Source organism: Mycena indigotica (genome assembly GCF_014461135.1).
Source record: "Mycena indigotica strain 171206Taipei chromosome Unknown Mind.scaff0002, whole genome shotgun sequence".
In the NCBI taxonomy this organism is placed as follows: domain Eukaryota; kingdom Fungi; phylum Basidiomycota; class Agaricomycetes; order Agaricales; family Mycenaceae; genus Mycena; species Mycena indigotica.
Window position 1 is genome coordinate 56264 of NW_023503001.1, and position 20493 is coordinate 76756.

The 20493-nt window shown below is 53.8% G+C and overlaps 3 protein-coding genes across 3 annotated transcripts; all 3 read right to left on the minus strand.

Annotated features, from left to right (window-relative positions):
* Window positions 1–7189: 7189 nt before the first annotated feature.
* MIND_00179000 (GH16 domain-containing protein) lies at window positions 7190–9713 on the minus strand (the record flags this gene model as incomplete). The annotated part of the gene is made up of 14 exons (XM_037358705.1): window positions 7190–7283; window positions 7339–7508; window positions 7557–7667; window positions 7719–7795; window positions 7847–7976; window positions 8027–8323; window positions 8374–8395; window positions 8448–8490; window positions 8538–8594; window positions 8655–8836; window positions 8881–8993; window positions 9086–9161; window positions 9207–9388; window positions 9438–9713. 14 exons carry the CDS (start codon window positions 9711–9713, stop codon window positions 7190–7192), a joined length of 1830 nt encoding a protein of 609 aa, XP_037223800.1.
* Window positions 9714–10974: 1261 nt separating this feature from the next.
* Window positions 10975–13621, minus strand: MIND_00179100 (Zinc finger/binuclear cluster transcriptional regulator; the record flags this gene model as incomplete). Its single annotated transcript, XM_037358706.1, has 6 exons — window positions 10975–12408; window positions 12461–12621; window positions 12684–12971; window positions 13027–13199; window positions 13252–13421; window positions 13484–13621. The coding sequence occupies 6 exons, from the start codon at window positions 13619–13621 to the stop codon at window positions 10975–10977; spliced, it is 2364 nt and encodes a 787-aa protein (XP_037223801.1).
* A 1720-nt stretch (window positions 13622–15341) lies between these two features.
* MIND_00179200 (uncharacterized protein) lies at window positions 15342–16208 on the minus strand (the record flags this gene model as incomplete). The annotated part of the gene is made up of 1 exon (XM_037358707.1): window positions 15342–16208. One exon carries the CDS (start codon window positions 16206–16208, stop codon window positions 15342–15344), a length of 867 nt encoding a protein of 288 aa, XP_037223802.1.
* Window positions 16209–20493: the final 4285 nt, after the last annotated feature.

Sequence of the window (20493 nt, forward strand, 5' to 3'; positions counted from 1 at the left end):
CCGCCGGCGGATTTTCTTTAGAAGGACTCCACGATGCAGCTGGGCTTGCGCGAAGTTCATCGGGAGTATATGATTGAGAGAAAGAGCAAGCCTGCGTAAACCGCAAAGTTCGAAAATTTTCGTTGGTGGTCGAATCCCCCCTCGAATTCCACCCTTCCCCCAGTGCCCCAAACCATCATGAAAACCCTCCTTAGTGAGGCATTAGATTCATCCCTCGCACGAAAAACACTCCATAACTCCCGAATATCTCCCCAACGCCAGCCGCGGCCCATTCTGGCAGGGAAAGCAGTGAAAACAAAATCGCGATTGACGAAGCCGTTGTCGACGGAATCGAGGGACAGGAAGCTTTGAATACTTGGCTGAGTCTATTCCAAAGAGCGAGATACACTCGATAGAGACCGCCGTTCGCCCTTTCGAAAGATATGTGGCGACTTTTGACGGAGAAAGGCGATGGAGAAGAGGTGTGGATGGGGGAGCAGAATGGCGATGGATGCGTCGGGAGGGTGTTGATGCGGAATGGGGGAAAGTGTTTTTCATGCCCAGGAGATGATATCGAGACTAAATCTCGTGCTTGCGCCTTGAGCAAGCGACAATCCACCGATTTGTGCCAGACAAGGGCAGCATTCACAACTCGTGAGGAGTCTGACAAGACAAATGCTCTTCTACAAGCGTAATGTCGGGAATGAGTTCCGGGATGAATCCTGAGAAAAGAATAACATAACTCACCAAGTACTGCGTCTGTCCAGGGCCCAAAAACCGAAGCCCATTTGCGTGAACGCACCAACCCCTCCAAACACCCAGCAAAACCTTCTACAATCCATCATTCGATGCCCCCAGTTGACCTGAAGCAGGTTAAATTCCGCGTATATCTCTCCCTCGACTTCGAGAACCTATTCTGTCCATCGAGCACATCCAGACGAAAAGCGAGCCAACGAAGGCTTTACCGGCCCAATTCACGGGCAGCAGCAATTGATTATGACGAGGAGATATATTTCCAAGCGCGAGATCTGGTTCATAAGCCGCCAGCCGGTGTGGATGAAGAGACACAACATCGTCTTTTTCGAAAGACAGTGTGACGATCACGTGCTTCTGTGACACCGCGAAGAAGACGTGGATATCGTGGTGGAATCGTATGCTGCAAGTCGATTCTGAAGAGGAAGTCCGGCAGCGTGTGTTGGGGGGATTATGGGAGTGTATTTCAGGAGCCGTTCACGAGTTATCATGAACAGTAGGTTCCCGGGCAAGTGGTTTTCTGCAATCGGGCCAACGCAGCAACGCTGGCGTTTCACGGGTTGTGAGCGAGAGACAGCAGGCGAAGCACAAGCTATGAAGGAGGAGATAGGCACACGCCAAAACGTTTGCAGGTTATCTTGTATCCTTGTGAGGAAGCCACGGGAAAACTGGAACGAGGTGATTGAGATGATTGTGGTGGTCTCTTTCTGCACGTTCGCAGACAAGAGCTATTGTGCTGGCGTTTCGCGGGCTGCTAGCGAAAGTAACGACCACCTCTCCATTCAAGTCCATTGGGAGTAGCGGAGACGCATGCTATTGAGCAAGAGCTTGGTATGCGTGAAAATGTTCGCGGTGTATTGTCGTAGTAATCATCGAAAGGCAGCAGCTCGAAGCAGAGAAGGTGAAAGTGGCGATGGGGGAGCGTGGCGATGGGGGAACGTGCAAGACAGAAACGTTGTGTTTTTTCGCGGAAGCCTTCGGGATGGTGTGTTCCCGAAGGGTATAGCATGCCGTACAACGGAAGCGGGCAAGGAAGGAACAGCGCAGGCGAGCACGAGTAAAACGGCGCTTTGGGGCATGTCCACACAAGGTAGCGTGGTCTGCGAAAGCATGTAAGCGCACGTAGAGGAATCAAGTGGTAGAGCGCTCACTCACAAACCGCTTGTCCTACACCACTATCGCCTTATCCCCGTTCCTCTCTTTTTTTCAATCAACCAAAACATAGTCCACGGAAGCTTTCGTCTGGTGGATGTGCAGGCATAGCGAGCCGCCCGACATGAGCTGAGAAGCGGTGAGAACGGCGAGGGTAATCGTCGTCGCCAGGGAGGTCGATTAGGATTGCAGAGGGCTGGTCTTCGGGAGCGTTCTAAGCGCGTTGGAAGCGCTGAGGTGGGCCCTCGAGTTTTATCAGGGGCGGGGAGTCCCTGGCGCTGTGCAGAAGTTGGAGAGATGTAATGGGAGGGAAGCTAAGCACACCGTTTTCACACAATCTTGCCTCTCCTCCTCCTGCGAATCCCTTTCCCTGCACTCTTCCTCTTCCGGTCTCTGCACATTCCCTCCTTCGACCCTCTGCGTTTGCCGTATCCAGAATATCTCAGCGAATACATGTCGTGGATTCGGGTGGTGAGAGTGTAAGGCAAGAGGTGACAGATTCGCCAGATCAACCCACCCGCTATCAAACGTAAAAATGATGGGAACGAGGGCAACAACGACAGATGTCACCCAAAATGGACGCCCGGCCGGTGATGCATCCCGAAACGGTCAATTATCCCGGACCTCCAGCGTCGCACTCATTCAAGAGCAACGTACACTACGTATTACAGTCAATAACAAGCTAGTCATAGCCTATGTATGTATACCTATGCGCTGTGGTATCTTTGGTCTTGTTGTGTCTCTCTCTCTGTTTTTATTACGGCTAATTCGTGGAAGAAGACTGGCTGGTATACTATTTACACGCGAGTGTGCATGATTTGAGCAACTTAGTAGGTGATGGGAGCCGACGAGAGGCGGTACTACAACCACCAGGAGAGCAAATGGGCGCACGGAAGGCGTTGTTGACGCTCGAGGTTCGTACTCAAGCCAGGAAGCTGTCGGTGATGGACCGCCATTGACCGGTGATGATACCTTCCGCATTTGGGGGGGGTCTGTGCACGTGTTGTAGCGGGTGGGCAGATCTGATGAATCTGTCACCTCTTGGTGTAAGGCAAGATGAGAATGAGCGTGACATCTCTCCGATCGACCACCACCTGCCCGCTACCCACCGCTTCGATGGCTTAAATCGTTGCGCGCTTGCGGCAAAAACTCTTTGACGCCTTCACCGAGCTCAAAAAACACATCTGGAGCAACATACCAACGAATCCTGCTCCGCTGGACGAAACTTTGAAACTTAGAAGTGCATGCAACAACTACGACAAGCTGGTAATCACTCTCAACTGCCACCCTACGGAGACGGACAACCTATGTCCAACTGCCAAAGTGACATGCAACGACATCTTGATGAAGGCCGCGAACGTCCAACGAGCGAAAGCTGCGAAACTAAGTAATCAGCAGCTCAAAATGGATCGTCTCAAACTTGCGCGAAGTCGTTCACCACCGCCAGCTGACTTCACCTTACCCATTCCGAGCTCCAATCTGTCGCATCTCGAACCCCACCACGGTGTGAAGCCGCAAACGTTTTTGCGAGTACCCGGTCATCTCATGTGCCTCGCCTGTTACCACCAGGGAATTGTCGCCTCATCGAATGGCCACGTCCTTCGCTCGCCGCCCGTGAAGCGCCAGCGTTGCTCATGACACTCATTAACCCGATTGCGCGAAGTGCCAGAAACCACTTGCCCGAATTTACTGCTCATGATAACTGATGAACAGCTCCGGTACAAGGCTGTTGAGAAAGCATCCTTTCCAGTCAGACTGCTCCAGAGTTACGAATTCTTCTTGTGGTTGAACTTACGATGGAAGAATCAATGACGGTTTCGCTAGCAATGCTGACGGCGTTGTGGTTTATCTCAATTTTCAAGTGGCTTGGACGACCTCCTTCGTTACATCAAGGAAAAGTGGACACGAAACGGCGAAGAAGGGAATGACCACCATATAACATCTATCGGACTATAAATTTCTAATAAAACACGTACCACATCCTCTATCCGCACCCTCCCGACTCATCCATTGCCATTCTGGCCCCTCATCCACGTCTCTTCCCCATTCCCTTCTGAGCCTTCTCGTCACATAGTGCAAGAGTCGGCACATACATATATGATATCTTTCGAAAGGGCGAACGGCCGTCTCTATCGAGTGTACCTTGTTCTTCGGGATACACCCAGCCAACTATCCAGAACTTCTTGTCCTCCAATTCTTTGGAGAAGGGCTTGCCAGTCAATCGCGATTTCGTTTTCACTGCTTTGGGCCGCGGCTGGCGCCGGGGATATATGAAGTGCTTCTCGTGCGAGATATGAGTCTAATCCGGCACCAAGGACGGTTCTGAAAATGGTTTGAGGCACTGGGGAAGAGGGGAGTCGACCACCAACAGACTTTTTCATGTCTCGCTTGAGCCTGCTTTGCGCATATCAACAGCGCGACTCCGAGGATTGTCACGAGCGGACGGGGAGGGTCCGACGAATCAGTAAGCAGTCTCTCTCTCTCTGCATCTTGCGCATGTCGACTGACATACGGCCTCCGGACAATACGCTCGCGACAATGTATTTCGGGAATCGGCTGACGGAGGGGTGCAGAGGGGAAGGAGGGTAGAATAATGAGAATGGTAAAATGATGAATTACGACGGCCACGATTACAGCAATTGCCAAGACTATCACGATAGGTACGAGTGTTGGTCTTCAGTTCTTCACCAAGAATATGGCCGATAAAAATTCCATGATCAACAGCTCCCATCGTATGCGAGTGAGAGGACAGAGCTGGGTATATAGTTGACCCTGCTGCAACTCTGGCTGGTATATAAATCCCTCTGCGACCGAGATAAAGGAGCTTACCTAGCACTACCGCCGCTCCGCCTAAGACGCGAAAGGCTCTGCTCCAACACAGTGACCCCTCGAAACGTCCTCCAGAACCTTTCTCAGCGCAGTGTTTTCCATATTCGAATCGCCCGAGACGGTCTACATCCACCACCCAGCTCGTCGTCTTGCACCAATGCCCATTCTGCCCCACGAGCGCCTCCACACAAAACACCTCCCAACGAGGGCGTTCCTGCGCGAATTCGAGGGCAGCAAGATTTGCGTGTCGTGGGATGGACCATATGCAGCATGGGATACAGCTGGTTTATTGCCTGACGGCGGGGATGAAGAGATACCAAGTCGTTTTTCGAGGGACAGCGTGTGACGATCACGTGGATTGTGTGACGCGAAATATGGAGTCCGTGGAGAAGATTGGGTCCAGCGGTCGAGTGCGGAACAGGAGCTGCGAGGAAGCTGTGGGAAGGTTGTAAGAATGGTCTCCAGAAGTTTAAGCGATGGTATGCCGGGTCGGAGACCAACCAGGGGCTTTGCCAGAACTGTGCGATTTCGCCAGTCAAAAGTCGAAGATGGCGGACGGGTGCGGCAGGAATCGTGAATAGTCACTGCTGAGGAGTATGACGGCTAATGTCGTTGAGTCGTTATACTATGAATGTAATGAAAGGCGAGGAGGCGAGTAGGTGACACCGTTTGGCGGTGGTGAAACTGGGGTTGGAGAGAAAGCGACAGGCAAAGCGGTGGACCCCTCGAAGTGTTTTCCAAAACCATCCTCATCGCAGCTTTTGAAGCATTTGAGTCGCCCGAGAAGGTTCGTATCGGCCACCCAGCTCCTCGTCTCGCGCTAATGCCCATTCTGTCTCACGAGCGCCTCCACCCAAAACACCTTCCAACGAAAGCCTTCCTGCGCGAATTCGAGGGCAGCAAGTTTTGGGTGTCGTGGGAGACACCCTATGCAGCACGGGATGGAGCAGGTTTGTGGCCTGGTGGCGTGGATGAAGAGCTGCCATGTCGTTTTTCGGAGAGCATGTGACGATCACGTGGATCGGCAAAAGAGACGCGGAGAAAATTAGGCCAAAGCCTAAAGGTCGAGTGCGGGGGGAGGGATTCTAAGAAATGAGGAGCAACTGCGGGAAGGTGGTAGGAGCGGCCTTCAGCAGCTCGAAGGATGGTATGACTGGTTGGAGACGAACCCGTAGCCTCGCCAGAACTGGGCCATTTTCCAGTCAAAAGTCGAGGATGGCGGACGAGAGTGCGGCAGGAACGGTGAAGAGTCACTACTGAGGAGTATAACGGAGAATGTCTTGGAGTCGTTGATGAAAGGCGAGTTCAAGCGAGTCATTTGGGGGTGGTGAAAAGTATTCAGAAAAAAAGCGGCAGGCAAAACGGTGGACGGCATTGTAGGGATGCGAAACATGATTGAGTTTGGGAGTCGTATACACAGAACGAAGGGGATTCGATTTCAAGGGAGGGGTGGGTGGACATGAGGGAAACGAAGTCGTCGAAAGAAGGAGAGGCAAGAGCAAGCTGTCCCGGGAAAGCGGTGAGCGACAGCCGAGCGAGCAGAACACAGAGCCACTCACGACCATGTCGGGCCCAGATTGTGCTGCTCCAATACAAAATGCCTCTTTCGCTCTACCATCTTCGCCACCATCCACCTCTGTCCTTTTGCGAAACGGGACTGGCGTGGGGTTGGCCGTCTTTCAGCGTGCCCAACATGCACGGAAAGTATGCAAGAATGCCACGCAGATGGCCAAAGGCAGTGGGCAATGGGGATGATACAGTTACCCTAACCAGACATGATGGCGGGGTTGTTTGTAGAGTCTAGTAGTAAGCTCTCAGTTTGCATTAAGGGCCGCGGGGTATATGACCTGTGCGGCTGGTTGGGGCGGATTCAGGACCTAGTAGAAGTGGAATCTGCGCACCTGTTCTCTACCCTCCAGACTCCCCCACACATTACCCGCCCTCTTTTCAGCTTTGCGTCGCGAATCCCCCGCTTCTCGAGTCTCACTCAATCAGCCCGCTTCCGCTGGCATATCCATCGCGCTGGCCGAGTAAGTGGCGTGTGTCGGAATGGGTGCACCCATGATGACGGCAAAAGGCAAGATGGGTATTGACGTGACATTCGTCATTCGTCGACGGACACCACCACTAACGGCAACCACACTCACCTGCAACCTCTTTGCCCGAACCCGCTGTCGCGTTTGAATAGTTATTATTGTTCACAGATGATTTTTCTAAAAACGATTGGAGTCGTAATCTTGCTGGACGATGTAAAAATACCAGAGACTTGTCGAGATTCTGAAATTGGCGCTGCACACTACTGCATCCGATTCTGTACAGAATGCGCAAGATGTAACGTGGACTCTCATATATAATAAACGGCGTCCTTGCGAGAACTTCTAGGATTCAAAAAAAAGGTCCATTCGCGCAGTGTGTTTTTTGTTCATCTAATTAGAGTCCAGTACCAGTACATACAACCATAAAAGCCCGAATATTATTAGCATTGTTCCAGCAGCTTGTTCCTAGGGATCGGCTGCTTAAAGTCGTCCTTCCAGGTCGTTAAATTCGGGTTCGTGTATGCTTCCAGGTATCTGTCATCTATTCAGCCCAGCACAGAAGGCGCAAGAACAGAGACGGCGGACGTACGTGTTGATATAGTTGCTCGTTGGGCGGCTCGCAGGGTCACACCCAACGTTTATGCGGTCGGGGTGCTGATAGACGCGGATCCAGTCGATGCGCATCACCGCGGGGAAGGTAAGGTGTTCCATGTCGACAAACCCGAAGGAGGTCGAGATGCCCAGGTTCGCGATGATGTACTGAACGGGGAGTAAGTAGGGCGCTCTCCACTTGCCAGCGGAACAGACCATAGGTTCCTCGGATATTGGGCGTGCGGAAATGCTGACACGCGGGTCTTCGGCAAGACCGCCCGAGTTGAACGTCCATGCAACTTTGTTGTCGCTGATCCAGGTGATGTACTACGCCACGTTGAACAACCGGGTAGCGCGGAAGATATGGCGACAACTCACCGCCTTGTCATAACCGGGGACGTATTCAAACCCTTGGGTGGCGAAGCACTGGCTTTTGAGCTGATAACATTGTTGGTCTGGCGTGCCGTCAATTCTGGGCTACAGTATATCTTCCAATGGACACGTACTGGTGGCTGTCACGACGGAGCAAGGCTGCTGATAAACTCCGCCCGAGTAGTCGTTCTGGTGGGAGAGCTTATAGTCGGTGATGACCATGTTGTCGGTGGTATTGTACCACGCATAGAGAGCGTTAAAGGGCTGCAGAAGCGGTCAGTCCTCTAGATCAATATGCAGAGAGTTATGCCCACCGCGAACTGCGCAGACTGCGACACGTCTCCGGTACGAGCAGTCTCTGGGCCACCGATCTGGCCCTCGAAGATATCGATTTCCGGAGCCGAGCGGCCCACGTAGGAGCCATCCCTGTGCATAGGCCCAGGGTGGCTCTCCCCCGGACAAGTGCATCGACTCAGTCGTTGGCCAGGTTGGAACGACAGCGGTGTATTCGTACCGTGTCCATCGTCAAGCGCTGCGAGCGGGCCCTTGCCATCGGGGGTTGTTTGATTCGGTAGCGCACCGACATCACACGCGTCATAGGAGTACGGCCACTACGCAACATCAGTTAAGCCGATAGAACTACAAACAATTGCCAACGCACCATTCCATCCAACGTCGCACCACTACATTAAGCTTGATCAGCGAAGAGTAGAGGTAGACGAGCATGCGACGCACTAGCCAGCCCTACCAAGATTGCCCAGGGTCCATAACGCAGGCCCTGATCTCATCGTCAACAGTCGTTGGGGAGAAACGACGGGAACTCACAGAGTCCGAAGACATTTGTCGTTCCAGGCATCATGACGTCTGCCACGATGAGCCCACCTATACAGGTCATAATTTCAATATACAACGCGAAAACGAGAGGAAAGCTAGCGCTCGCACCAGTGAAGCAGAATTTGTTCCACGTGCTCAGCATGGCGCCCATGAATTCGTGGCCGTGATTCGTCTTGGGGTCCTTCACGCGTGAAAGTGTAAGCTCAAGCGCTCCATCACGAGTGGTGACCGCCCCAGGATCGTACCACTCCATGTTGCCCGTGGCCCAGTAATGTAGGTCGAGAGCTTCCCTGTTTCGCCGTCAGTTAAAATAACATGAGAGACGGTAGCGCACCAATAAGGATCGTCTCCCGGGTAGAAGGTGCGGCCCTCCTGCTCGAATTCGTCGCTGAAGACGAGTTGCAGGACCTGTGATGGATCATTGTATGAATGTACTTGGTAGAACTCCTACGACACATCAGCAACAGACGAAGAAAATGATAGCGACGAGCCTTGGGAGTGTTTAGATCGATGAGTCCAAAGTTACCCATGCTTGCGACCTGTCCAGTGGAGTTGACCAGCAGCGCCGCTTGTTCTCGCGCGGTCGTGAAGTAACTGGCTAGTGGGTATCCAACGCTACACAATAGTTAGCAATGGGTTCAAGAATGGAAAGGCATTTACAATAGACCCGTACATGCTAACATCAATACCATGAGACACCCGACATTGGAAATTCCGCGGGCGGTGAAGAGGTCGTTCATTTGGCGGTAATCCGAGGCATATCTTGGATCGTGCAAAACATCATCTGGCTCAGGCCCGCTAACGGGGATTCCCCACACGGCAGGATCTGCGTCAAAATGAAACTTCGACTGTTAGCCTGGAGAGCAATGCATTGCATGACGAAATGCGCACCTTCTCTGACAGTGATAGTACTGCGCTGCTCGTCGGGCTGGCTCGGGAGAGCGAAGGGTAAGGCCCGACCACCGCAGATGTGCTAGATGCATACGAATGGACGCGAAAGGAGCGCGGTGGTCGAAAGGGCGAGCTGGCGGTAGGCGACCCAGGAGTAGGCCTGAGATGAGGGTTTGGAAGTGGGGGAAAGTTGCCGTCCACCCAGTCACTATCCGGTGAAGGCGGGCTTGGGCTACCAGCAGGCACGTGGGTGTATGGGACGACAGGTCTGGCCATGAGTCGTTTTGTGTCGACAACAGTGCGCGGCTGTGGCGTTGCGGCGTGTTGCCGCGAGAACGTTTAGGAAGGAGAGACGGGTCCAAAAAAAGGCGCGCTGCTAGGTGAAAGCCTATAAGTATATGAGTGGTCCTTCACTGCCGCTGCGCGTTTGAGTACTGTAGCATTTTATTCAGTTCGTATGTCACGTGTCACAGTAGCTATAAAATTCGAAATTTTTTCGTATGTCATACCATTTTGCTCAAAATCCTCTCCCAAAAAGGCAATTTATGACATTTCCGGGCGCCTCCGGCGCCAAGAGTTTCCTAATTAGGAAATAATTCGAATTGATATTTTCGTATTGAATGTCACACCACTTTTGGCATTCGAATTGAATAAAATACAACAGTAATCTGAAATGTGCGCAATAGATCAGGTTCAAACGCACCGAGTCCATGACAAATCGTTGGAGTCATCTATTTGCGGACCTTGTTGACCGGCGCTGTACTCGAAGTCGGGATCGGGATACGTCTATCCGTTCAGCAGTTGATATACTCTCCCAGTACGACGGTTCTCTGAGTTCGCTTTCCGAGCAGTGCCGGCCGCCATGGATGGTCAGGTCGAGCTCGGTGACTCCCCTGTCACGCCATACGTGGCAGTTCCCACGACGACCCAGATATCGGTGATCGTCGCCATTGCCTCATGGCGCGTGTCGGGGATTTACGAGCGAGCGATCGCCATGAAAATAGGGCCTTAACCTAGTGCTCAAGATCACCCTTCGTTCCGAAACTCGACGGGGTGGACTCGGACAGCCCCGCCGGCCCTGATTCTATTTTAATGGATCCGGAGGCTCGAGGCAACATTAATTTAGTCAGAGTGCGGATTGTGAACTAGCAGCACATCAACATGTGCCGCACTAAGATGTGGATGTAATAGCTACTTACTTACTGGTACGGGTACTTGGTACTTGGACGAGTGATAATACGACAAAAAAGACAGAAAGAAGAGGGAAACAAAGGAGTAGAGGTAGAACGACACAATATCAAGAGCGAGGCGTAATAGACGAGAATGGAAAAAAGAGACAGCGAACTGGTAGGTAACAAGGCAGGCAGGCTAGGTACTAGTATTACAGGCGACAATCAAGTCGTGCAGAGGGGAGGGACTGGCCAAAAATACATGTAGGTGTGGGGAAGAACAAACGTCAATGGATGAAAAATGGATGGGGCATTATCGGAGGGTGGACTAAGGTGGTGGTGTTGATACACAATGGCGGGTATATCTTCTAGTTGATGACGAATCCTAGCGCAGTCGGGGAAGCCGGCGCGCTCAGCCTCCGCGCGCGACGCTGGGGTGGGAGCTGTCTCTCTCCAGCATACGACGACGGCACGCCCAACAACTCTGGCGTTGGAGTCTCCATGCCCAATCCACCGGGCAAGGTCATCCCCATGTCCCTCCTCCGTTTCGAATGGACCGGCTCCAGCGTCTGACTGGGAAGCCGCTTGAACGACGGACGACCACTGTTACTTCCTCCACTTCCGGTGGTACTTCCCCCATCGTCTCCGTCGTCTTCGCGAGAACCTTCATCAGACGAGGGTGTGTTTGGGAACGGGGAAGCAGGGTTGGAGCCGGTAGACGAAGATGAAGTACCAGGAGGGGGAACATTGTAGGAGAAGCTGTGGTTTTGGCCCTGTCCAAACGCGCCGGCCAACGAATTCGACGACTCGCGGGACATGGCATTGAAGTCGAAACTCTGCTGCGTTGGCTGGCTCGACGAGGGCTGTGGCTGGGAAGATTGTCGTGTCGGTGGCGAAGCGGATCCGTGACTGGTAAGAGGCCTCTGCTTGACCGGCTTCCTCAAGACCAACTCGGGCGCCTTCCTTGCCAAGACAGCAGCCTCGTAGCTCCGTAAATCGTCCGCATTGTGCATTGTACGTGGCGGCTGGTGTTGCTGAGATACTGGAGGAGCGTGTTGCTGGTGATGGTGGACAGGGAAAACGGGTGGGGCATCCATCTCGCCCTCTGGAGTTTTGACGCTCGGAAGACTGGAAACGCGATATCGCCTTGGGGGTGGGCCACTCGTACCGAGCAAACCGCCAGCAGCGTTGGCCGCATTGCTGGCACTAGCACTGGGCGTCTCCATTCCCAACCCGCCGTTCACATTCGCCAATGGGTCGGTCGTGTTTTGTCCCGGACTGGGACCAGTCAACGGCGTCCGCATATAAGCCTTCCAAAACTCTCTGAGCTCCCTTGTCTCTGCTTCGCGGGTCCCTGGAGTTTGAGCTGGATGGCCATGTCCATGACCAGAAGACGACCCAGCGGAGCCCGGTGGGGGAGGTCCATAAGACGATTGGTGAGGGTGAGGGGCCTGGAATGTCAAAGCGGGCGGCGCCGGAATAAGAGGAAGTTGGAGCGGGAGCGGTAAACCCAGTCGGTGTTTGTCGTTTTGGGTGGGAGTGGCCTGAAGACCGGGAATATGAGCATGGGGCGCAACGGGGCTTTGACTCGTGGTAGAGAAGAAGGGAACTCCATCAGCCGCAAGACCGGCGAGGACATTGGGGTCATCGAGCGACATAAGGCCAAACGCGCTTGAAAATTCCGAGCGATGACCATGATGTGGTCCATCTGGAGGTCGGGCATGAGAATGGGGATGGTGCATGTCGAGCGAAGCTTGTCGACCATTGGCCCCGGGTAGATGTGGGTGGTACCCGCCATAATCCTGAGCGTCATCATTAGCGTCATCACCCGAAATAACAGAGATGGAGGCGTACGCTTAAGCCAGCGCTGCTCGCAGGCCTGCTACCTGCACTAACACTGCCAGAATGCTCGCTGGAGGCATCCAATGCATCATACCGGTCATAGTCGTAGCTGTCGTAAGCTTCTCGGTCTCTATATTCCCCAAAGTGGTGTGGATGGGAAAAGTGTGGTAATCCTGGAGAGAATGGATAACGTGAGCGACATCGTACGATCGAAGCGGAAGCAGAGAAGATGCACCTTCTCGAGATCCGGCGGACAATGAGAAGGGAGGACTACTCGTCGTCGGGCTCGCATTGGTCGGTGGTGCATAGGCGAAACCAGCCCCAGAAGCCGCCTGCTGAGCGTAGAGGAACTGGCCAGGGCCCTGTCCAGCGCCAGCTAAGCCATGCATGTCGAGCGAGTAGCCCATGGAGGACGCAGACGGGTGGGCAGCGGCCAAAGAAGAGGGATGACCTGGTCCAACCGGCGCCGTTTGGCGGTGAAACTTGACGAAAGTACAGCGGGTTTTGCGAGTAACACATTTGGCTAGCAAAGAGACGCTGATTCATTGCTGGATTGCGAAGAAGAGACAACGACATACCGCAAGGATTACTTCCATCGCAAGGCAGGCTACTCTGGACACACTGGTCGCATGCTTGCTTGCTGGTCGTAGCGCGGGCAGCCGCCGTAGTCCCCTTCCGTCTACCCGAAGAAGCACCACCAGCCTTTGAAGCGCCTGCGTGGCACTTATTTACGTGTCGAGAGAGAAGGTCACTAGTAGACAGGAACCCTCAACGAGAGAAAGGAAGGGACAATGGTGACGCACCTTCGGGCAAACTGGTCGCCACAGTGAACGCATTTGTACGGTCTGTCGCCGGTGTCTGAAGATAGACGCTCGTCGTCAGCATAGGGAGTTGGAGACGAGATAAAGAGAAAGTAAGTGTGGAATGGAAAGGAGACAAGGTAAGGATAGGTAAGGGAGGCAGCAAAGTCAAGCTAGGGATGCGTTGCTAGGCAAGGAGAGGAGACGACTCCACTGCTCCACCCAAGCGCCACACGTTTCGCAAGGCCAAACGAACAGGGAACTGGCGGGGTAGCAAAGGCAAAAGCCACTCACGAGAACGCATGTGCCGCGCGACATGCTGCGGGCGGGTGAACGTCGCCTGGCAAACGGGGCATTTGTGGTCTCCGCCCATCCTGTTTTCTCGTGCGTGCAAATATGTCTATCCAGCGGTGGGGTCGGTAGCGTAATTGGTTTCGAGGCGGAAAGTGGAGAGGTGGAGTCGGGTGGGGTGGGGCGTAGATGGGATTGTTGCTTGGTGCTAGTCGTTTTCGCTTCGCTTCTTTTCGTGGGTCGCAGGGATCGTAACCGAGGCGCTTATAGCCTCGTCGTCGTGGTCGGCCGTGCGCTCGTCGAGTGTAGAGAGCGGATCAGCGCGAGCGAGAGCTGGGTTGTTGGTGGTGTGGAGCGAAAAAGCAATTAAAGAGGCAATTGGCTCGGTTCCCGTCACCCTCTTTGCCTACGTCATCGCTTTGGTCGTATTTGCATGCTGTGCCCCACATACGTCACCCCCTTACTTTCCTACCTTTCCTCCCCTTACTTTCACGGCGCTGCTCTGAGCTGCTCCCGTAGACTCGCCAAACCCTCTTCGTCGATACACCTACCGTCTTTTCCATCCTTCTCTCGCTCACAAGACTGTCGGACTATTCTTCTCCCATCGATGACGTCAAATAATTCAATGACCTAAATTTCAGCAATTTCCGAGTTTGTCTGACGATTTGATCGGGCTGGGCTTGCCGTGTGTCGCGACGTCACCGAACCGAGCAAACAGCCGGGCGCCCGACTGCAAAAGGACGACAATGAGGGCGACCGCAAAAGCTGGCGAGATGGCGCTGCGCACTGTGGGAGGGAACTACTCCGGAAAATATCCTCCTGCCGCAAGTAGCAAAATCAAGACTAGATCGCGGGACGCTGTGGCGTCGGACTTCGGAACACATGTTGCTCGATCGCTTCCTAGTCTCACACAAAATTGCTCACAGAATTGAATCCCGAAGCCGGTCCGGTGGCGCTTCGCACGGCCAAAACTCGCTCATTCTGCTCCGTATTAACGTTGCTCCACCTCTACCTTATGGAAGTGACCACCAACGAGCGCCTCAGTGACCTTTCGCTTTCAGCAATTGCCAGCGACGTCCTTCAGCGCGCGACGAGCTGACCCGAATTATAGATACCGAGCAGCTTCTCGTGCATGAAGCACGTCGCAAGTGATAAGCGTCGTCGTCAAGGCAATGATGTGCGCTGGGCAGAAATATCGTACGACCCAGGATTTTTTCTCTCCTCCTAGTCTGCCTGGTTTTGCGTTGCCCAGACCAGAGTGCTCCGGGTCTTGAGTAGGTACCGAATCACTAGGTTGCTGGTAGGCAAAAAGAACACTAGACCGACAGCGACTTTCGCGCCAAGCATTGCCGCCTGTGATCATCCATTGCAAGGCCGCGGGATTGTCGCGCCTCAATTATCGCGGAGCCACCCGGACGTCTAGCCCGGAGCGTACATCAAAATCGAAGCAGTTGATACATAGTGAATTCCGTCAGCGCCGTGCCATCCGCGACAGCGAAGGGGTTTGGAGTTGTTGACGGACAATTGCAACATGTCAATGAAGTCCTTTGCAACGACTGATACCTGGGTCGCGCTGTCGAGAACTTAATCTGCCAAGTAACTAACTGTAAGTATAAGTAAAAATAAATCGACAGTTCAATGTCGCTTCTGACAGAACTTCAAATTAATCAGTGTGGAAGTAGGGGAGGTCTTCACAAGGACTGCCAATATTTCTTGAGAAAAGATGTAAATTCAATGAAGCAAGGAATAAATCAATAAAAAGTAATGGTCCATCCTCAGGCTCAAAATCTTGTCCACTGCGACTAGTACTTGATCGTGATCTTCGCATTCGTCGCCCCATCCGTGTTGACCGTCGTGGACAGCCCGTCCGCCGCATCGTTCGCCGTCGCCCACTTTACGCTCGGCGCGTTCCCATTCTGCAGCGTCAAGTTGATCGCCGAAAACACCGTCGAGCCCGCGGGGTAGTCGCTTGCGGCCTTGAGCGCGTACGCCTCGAGGGTCTCCGTCGCCCACGTGAGCTGCGCGGCGTTCTTCACGTTGAGAATTGTGTTGTCCACATTCGTGAAACGCGTGGCGTAGTTGTAGTTCGTGCCAGAGATGCCGGTGAGCGTGATCACGCCGTTCAGCGCCATCCCGGCGCTGACCCTGATCGGAGTCGTGTGGAACACGTTGGAGCCGACGAGGTACCACGACGCCACGGCCCAGAACGCGCCGCCGCCGGCCGCGCTCGGGCCGTACTGCAGCACGGGCTGGATGATCGCGTCGAACGAACTCGGCTCGATCGAGTTGAACAGGAAAATCGTCTGCCCGTTCTGCGTCTTCGGCACGGGCGGCACCGTCCACGTCGTCGTGAAGTGCTTGATGGGCGACGCGCCCTGGTTGAGCCAGCTGGCGTAGGTGATCCACCCCGTCTTGAGCGCGCGTTCGGCGACCCGGACCGGCGTCGGCCCGGGCGTGGCGCCGACGGGGACTTGCTTGAGCACGGTCCCGTTGGCGTGCAGGATGTGCACGAAGTTGTCGACGTGCGCGAGGCTGCCGCCGGTGGGGACTAGATGAACGTCTTCCGCAAGCTTGGGGCCACCCGGCACGATTACCGTGGTGGTCGGTGCAGAGAGCACGGCGAAGGGCAAGAGCGCGGCCCCGATAACGAAAGCGAATGTGGAGCGCATTACTAGTGTGCAAATTAGTTTAGTTAACGTTGCAAGAACATAACAGCGGATCTACTGACTTTGTAGCCGGAAAGTACTAGTGTTGGAGTTGAGGACACTGAGGATAGGTTCTCCGCATTCTATCTTTTATACGAACAGCAGTAACAGCTCCGAATTAGGCAGCACAAAGATTCACGACGTTGCTACGCTGGGTGCAGTCTCGTGGTATCCAACGGGAATCGAAAGGCGGGACCTATGGCTATGTGCACCGGTCAGTGGCCACCAACATCACTTGAAGCCAAATGAGACGGTACCGCTAGAGAGTCCCGCTGTCTGATAGACTCGTTTGCTTGGGCTGAAAATACGCCGAAACTCGTATGTGGCGGTTAGATCCGCGGTGGTGGGAGATGTAATGAGACGATCAACTCACGAACTGGACAGCGTCCGTGCACGAAGCATGCTGCATGGCGGGCGTTGTCCACCGCAAACGGACATCCTGTGTGATGCCTTCGCGGGACATACAGTTACCCGCCGTGGTTTGAATCGACGGGGAAGGAAGGAGGGCGGCTTCGATTGTCACGGTGCTCTACGAAGCAATGTCGGCCTTTGAGGAAGAGGACAAATGAGTCGAAGTCAATCTGGACTACTTAGTAGTTTGTTGGTAGAAAATGGCCGACTGTCGACGGTAAAGGCTTGAATATTGCTGTCGGATGTCCAGAGCCCGATATTAAGAGCTACGCGCTATGACTATGGGCGCGTATTGAGGGGTTTTTGCGCATGCCTGCCTAAAAGTCAACGGTCAACGGGGTCAACCTTGACAAGACAAGGGTGACTGTCTTCAAAAACTTGACAAAAATGCGCTGATATGGGTGAGCCTGCTTATCGTCTCGGGCAAACGCGCCAGAGGTCCGGGCAAAGAGTGTGCAGGCGAGTGCCGTTGCCGGTAGTGGTGGTGGTGTTCGTCCGTCGACGAATGTCACGCCGACACTCATCCTGCCTTTCGCCGTCACCATCATCGCCATTCCGACACACCGCTTACTCGGCCAGCGCGCTGGACATGCCAACAGAAGCGGGCCGATAGGAGGGTGGGGGCTGGCGACGCGTAGCTCGAAAGCGGGCCGAAATGGGTGGAGGGAATAGGTGCGCAGATTCTGCTTCTCTCGGGTTCTGAATCCGCCCTGACCAGCCAGCCGCACAGGTCATATACTCCCGCGGTCCTTAACTAAAACTGAGAGCTTACAGCGAGTCTACAACCGCAAGGTCTTGTCCGGTCACCGCCCTGCAGGTACCTATTTCGTCCTCCTCGCCAACTGCTTTTCAGCTATCTGTGTGGCATTCGGTGCATACTTTCGGTGCATGTTGGACACGCTGACAGACGGTAAACGCCACGCTGGTCCCGTTTCGCAGAAGGACAGAGGTGGGTAAGATAGCGCAGAGCAAGAGGCACAATCTTGGGTACAATTGGCCCGACACAAGTCGTGAGTGGCTCTGCGTTTTGCTCGCTTGGCTGTCGCTCACCGCTTTCCCCGCACAGCTTGCCCCTACCTCTCCTTCTTCGACGACTTCGCTTCCCTCATAGCGCTGCCTTGAAATCGAATACCCTTCGTTCTGTGTCTATGCCTCCCAAACTCAATCATCTTTAAATGCATTTCACCGCCCGCCAAATGACTCGCTTGACTCGCCTTCCTTTGCATTCGCAACGACTTCACGACGTTCTCCGTTGTACTCCTCGGTAGTGACTATTCACGATTCCCGTACGCCATCCTCGACTTCATTGTCAGGGTTAGCACTTCAAGTTTTGACTCGCGAAATGGCCCAGTGCTGGCAAAGCCCCTGGTTAGTCTCTACCCCGCCATACCATCTTTCAAGCTGCTGGAAGCCACTCCTACCATCTTCCCACAGCTTCTCCTCATCTCCTCCCCCGCACTCGACCTTTGGCCCTCATTTTCTCCGCGTTTCTTTTTTGTCGTGTAACACCGATCCACGTGACCGTCACACGTAGTCCCGCGAAAAACGACATGGTACCTCCTCATCCACGGCAACAGGCCACAAAGCGGCTGTATCCCGTGCTGCATAGTGTGCCTCCCACAACACTCAAATCTTGCTGCCCTCGAATTCGCGCGGGAAGGCCCTCGTCGGGAGCTTGAGTGGAGGCGATTGTCGGGCAGAATGGGCATTGGCGCCAGACGACGAGCTGAGAGGCGGATGTAGACCTTCTCGGGCGACTCAAATGCATCAAACGCTGCGCGGAGGACGGTTCTGGAGGACGTTTCGAGGGGTCCACCGCTTTGCCTGTCGCTTTCTCTCCAACTCTAGTTTCACCACCCTCAAACGATGTCGCCTAACTCGCCTCCCCGCCTTTTATTGCATTCGTATCATAACGACTCAACGAAAATTTCCGTCATACTCCTCGGTAGCGACTATTCACCGCTCCTGCCGCACTCTCGTCCGCCATCCTACTTTTGACTGACGAAATGATCCAGTTCTGGCACGGCTACTCGTTAGTCTCCAACCCCGCCATACCATCCTTGAATTCCTTCAAGCTGCTGATGGCCGTGTTGACAATATTGCCGCAGCTTCTCCTCATTTCCTCCCCCGGACTCGACCTCTGGACCTCATTTTCTCCACATCCGTTTTCCTGTCACGTGATCATCACCTCGAAAAACGACATGGTATCTCTTCACCCCCGCCGCCAGGAGCTAAACTGACTGTATCTCGTGTTAGATGGGGTGCCTCCCACGACACTCAATTCTTGCGGCCTCGGATTCGCGCGGGAAGGCCTTCGTTGAGCGGTGTTTTGGGTGTGGGCCAGAATTGGGCAGAATGGGCATTGGTGCGAGACGACGAGCTGGGTGGTAGATGTAGACCGTCTTCGGTGACTCTAATATGGAAAGCGCTGCAAGCAGGATGGCTTTGGAAGACGTTTCGAGTGTTAGAGCAGAGTCATTCGAAGCAGCGGTAGTGCTCGGTAAGCTCCTTCATCTTCTCCGCAAACGTCATCGTACTTAGTCCTTATCCCAGCTACATATAATCGCTTGCAGGAGGGTCAACTCTATGCGCGGCTCTGTCTCTCTAATACGATGTTGTTGATCATCGGACTTTCATTGCGCTATGTTCTTGGTGAAGAATTGAGAAGAAACACTGAGCGACAAAGAACAGCAATGTGGCAATTGCGGCCGGGGCACATACTGCAGGGAAGCCTTCCTCTTCGACGTGTGAAACAGCCCCCGAATGCGGCGAACTCCACTCAACGCGCGTGCCAGCTTACGATCGCCCAAGCAGCTGTCGTATCGGGATACGTGAACGGATACGTGGGGGGCAGCTCCGAGCACAGAGCCGCAAGCAAATACTGCCGCCGAATGTTTGTGAGCCCATGAAGAAGTAATCGCGGATCATCGGGCAAGAATGCCGATTTAAGTATTGTCATTGGCCACTCTCTATTGTATTTCGTTGCTAAGAGGCTCGACTATATTATGTCCTGCTAGAGATATTATCAGAACGGCGTGAGAGGCACGAAAGGAACAATGTACCTTGTCGACCTTGCAGTGGCTTTGCCGTTGTCTCCGCGAACGGCCCGTATAGTATGCACATGCGATATTGTTTAGCTCTGTCAATCTTCGACTATTAGTCGCAGAAATCTGGGTCCAGAAACTTCCGCTTACAGTTTAACTCCCGTCTACCGTCTCTCCGATTCCGCTGGGGGCTTTTCCTTCGAAAGACTCCACAATGCAGCTGGACTTGCGCGAAGCTCGCGAGGGGGTATGTGCTGGAGAGAAAGCCTGCGTAGACCGCAAAGCTCAAGCGAGATATGAAAATTTTCGTTGCTCGTCGAATGCCCCCCTCGAAATCCACGCTTCGACCAGTGCCCCCAAACCATCATGAAAACCGTCCTTGGTGCAGCATTGGCTTCATATGTCGCACAAGAGACACTCCATAAGCCCCGAATATCTCTCCGGCGCCAGCCGCGGCCCATTCTGGCGGGGAAAGTAGTCAAAACGAAATCGCGATTGACGTTGCCGTTGTCGACGGAATTGGAAGAAATCAAGTTTCGGATAGTGAGCTGAGTGTATCCCGAAGAGCAAGATTAACTCGATGGAGACCTTCGTTCGCCCTTTCAAAAGTTATGTGGCGAGTTTTGACGGCGTGACAAGAGGGATTGGGAAAAGGGGTGGATGAGGGAGCAGAATGGCAATAGATGCCTCGGGAGGGGTTGATGCAAGATGGGTAAAGTGCTTTGTATGCCCAAGAGATGATATCGAGACCATCTCTTGTGCTCCCTCCTAGCGCGAGCGACAAGCCACCAATT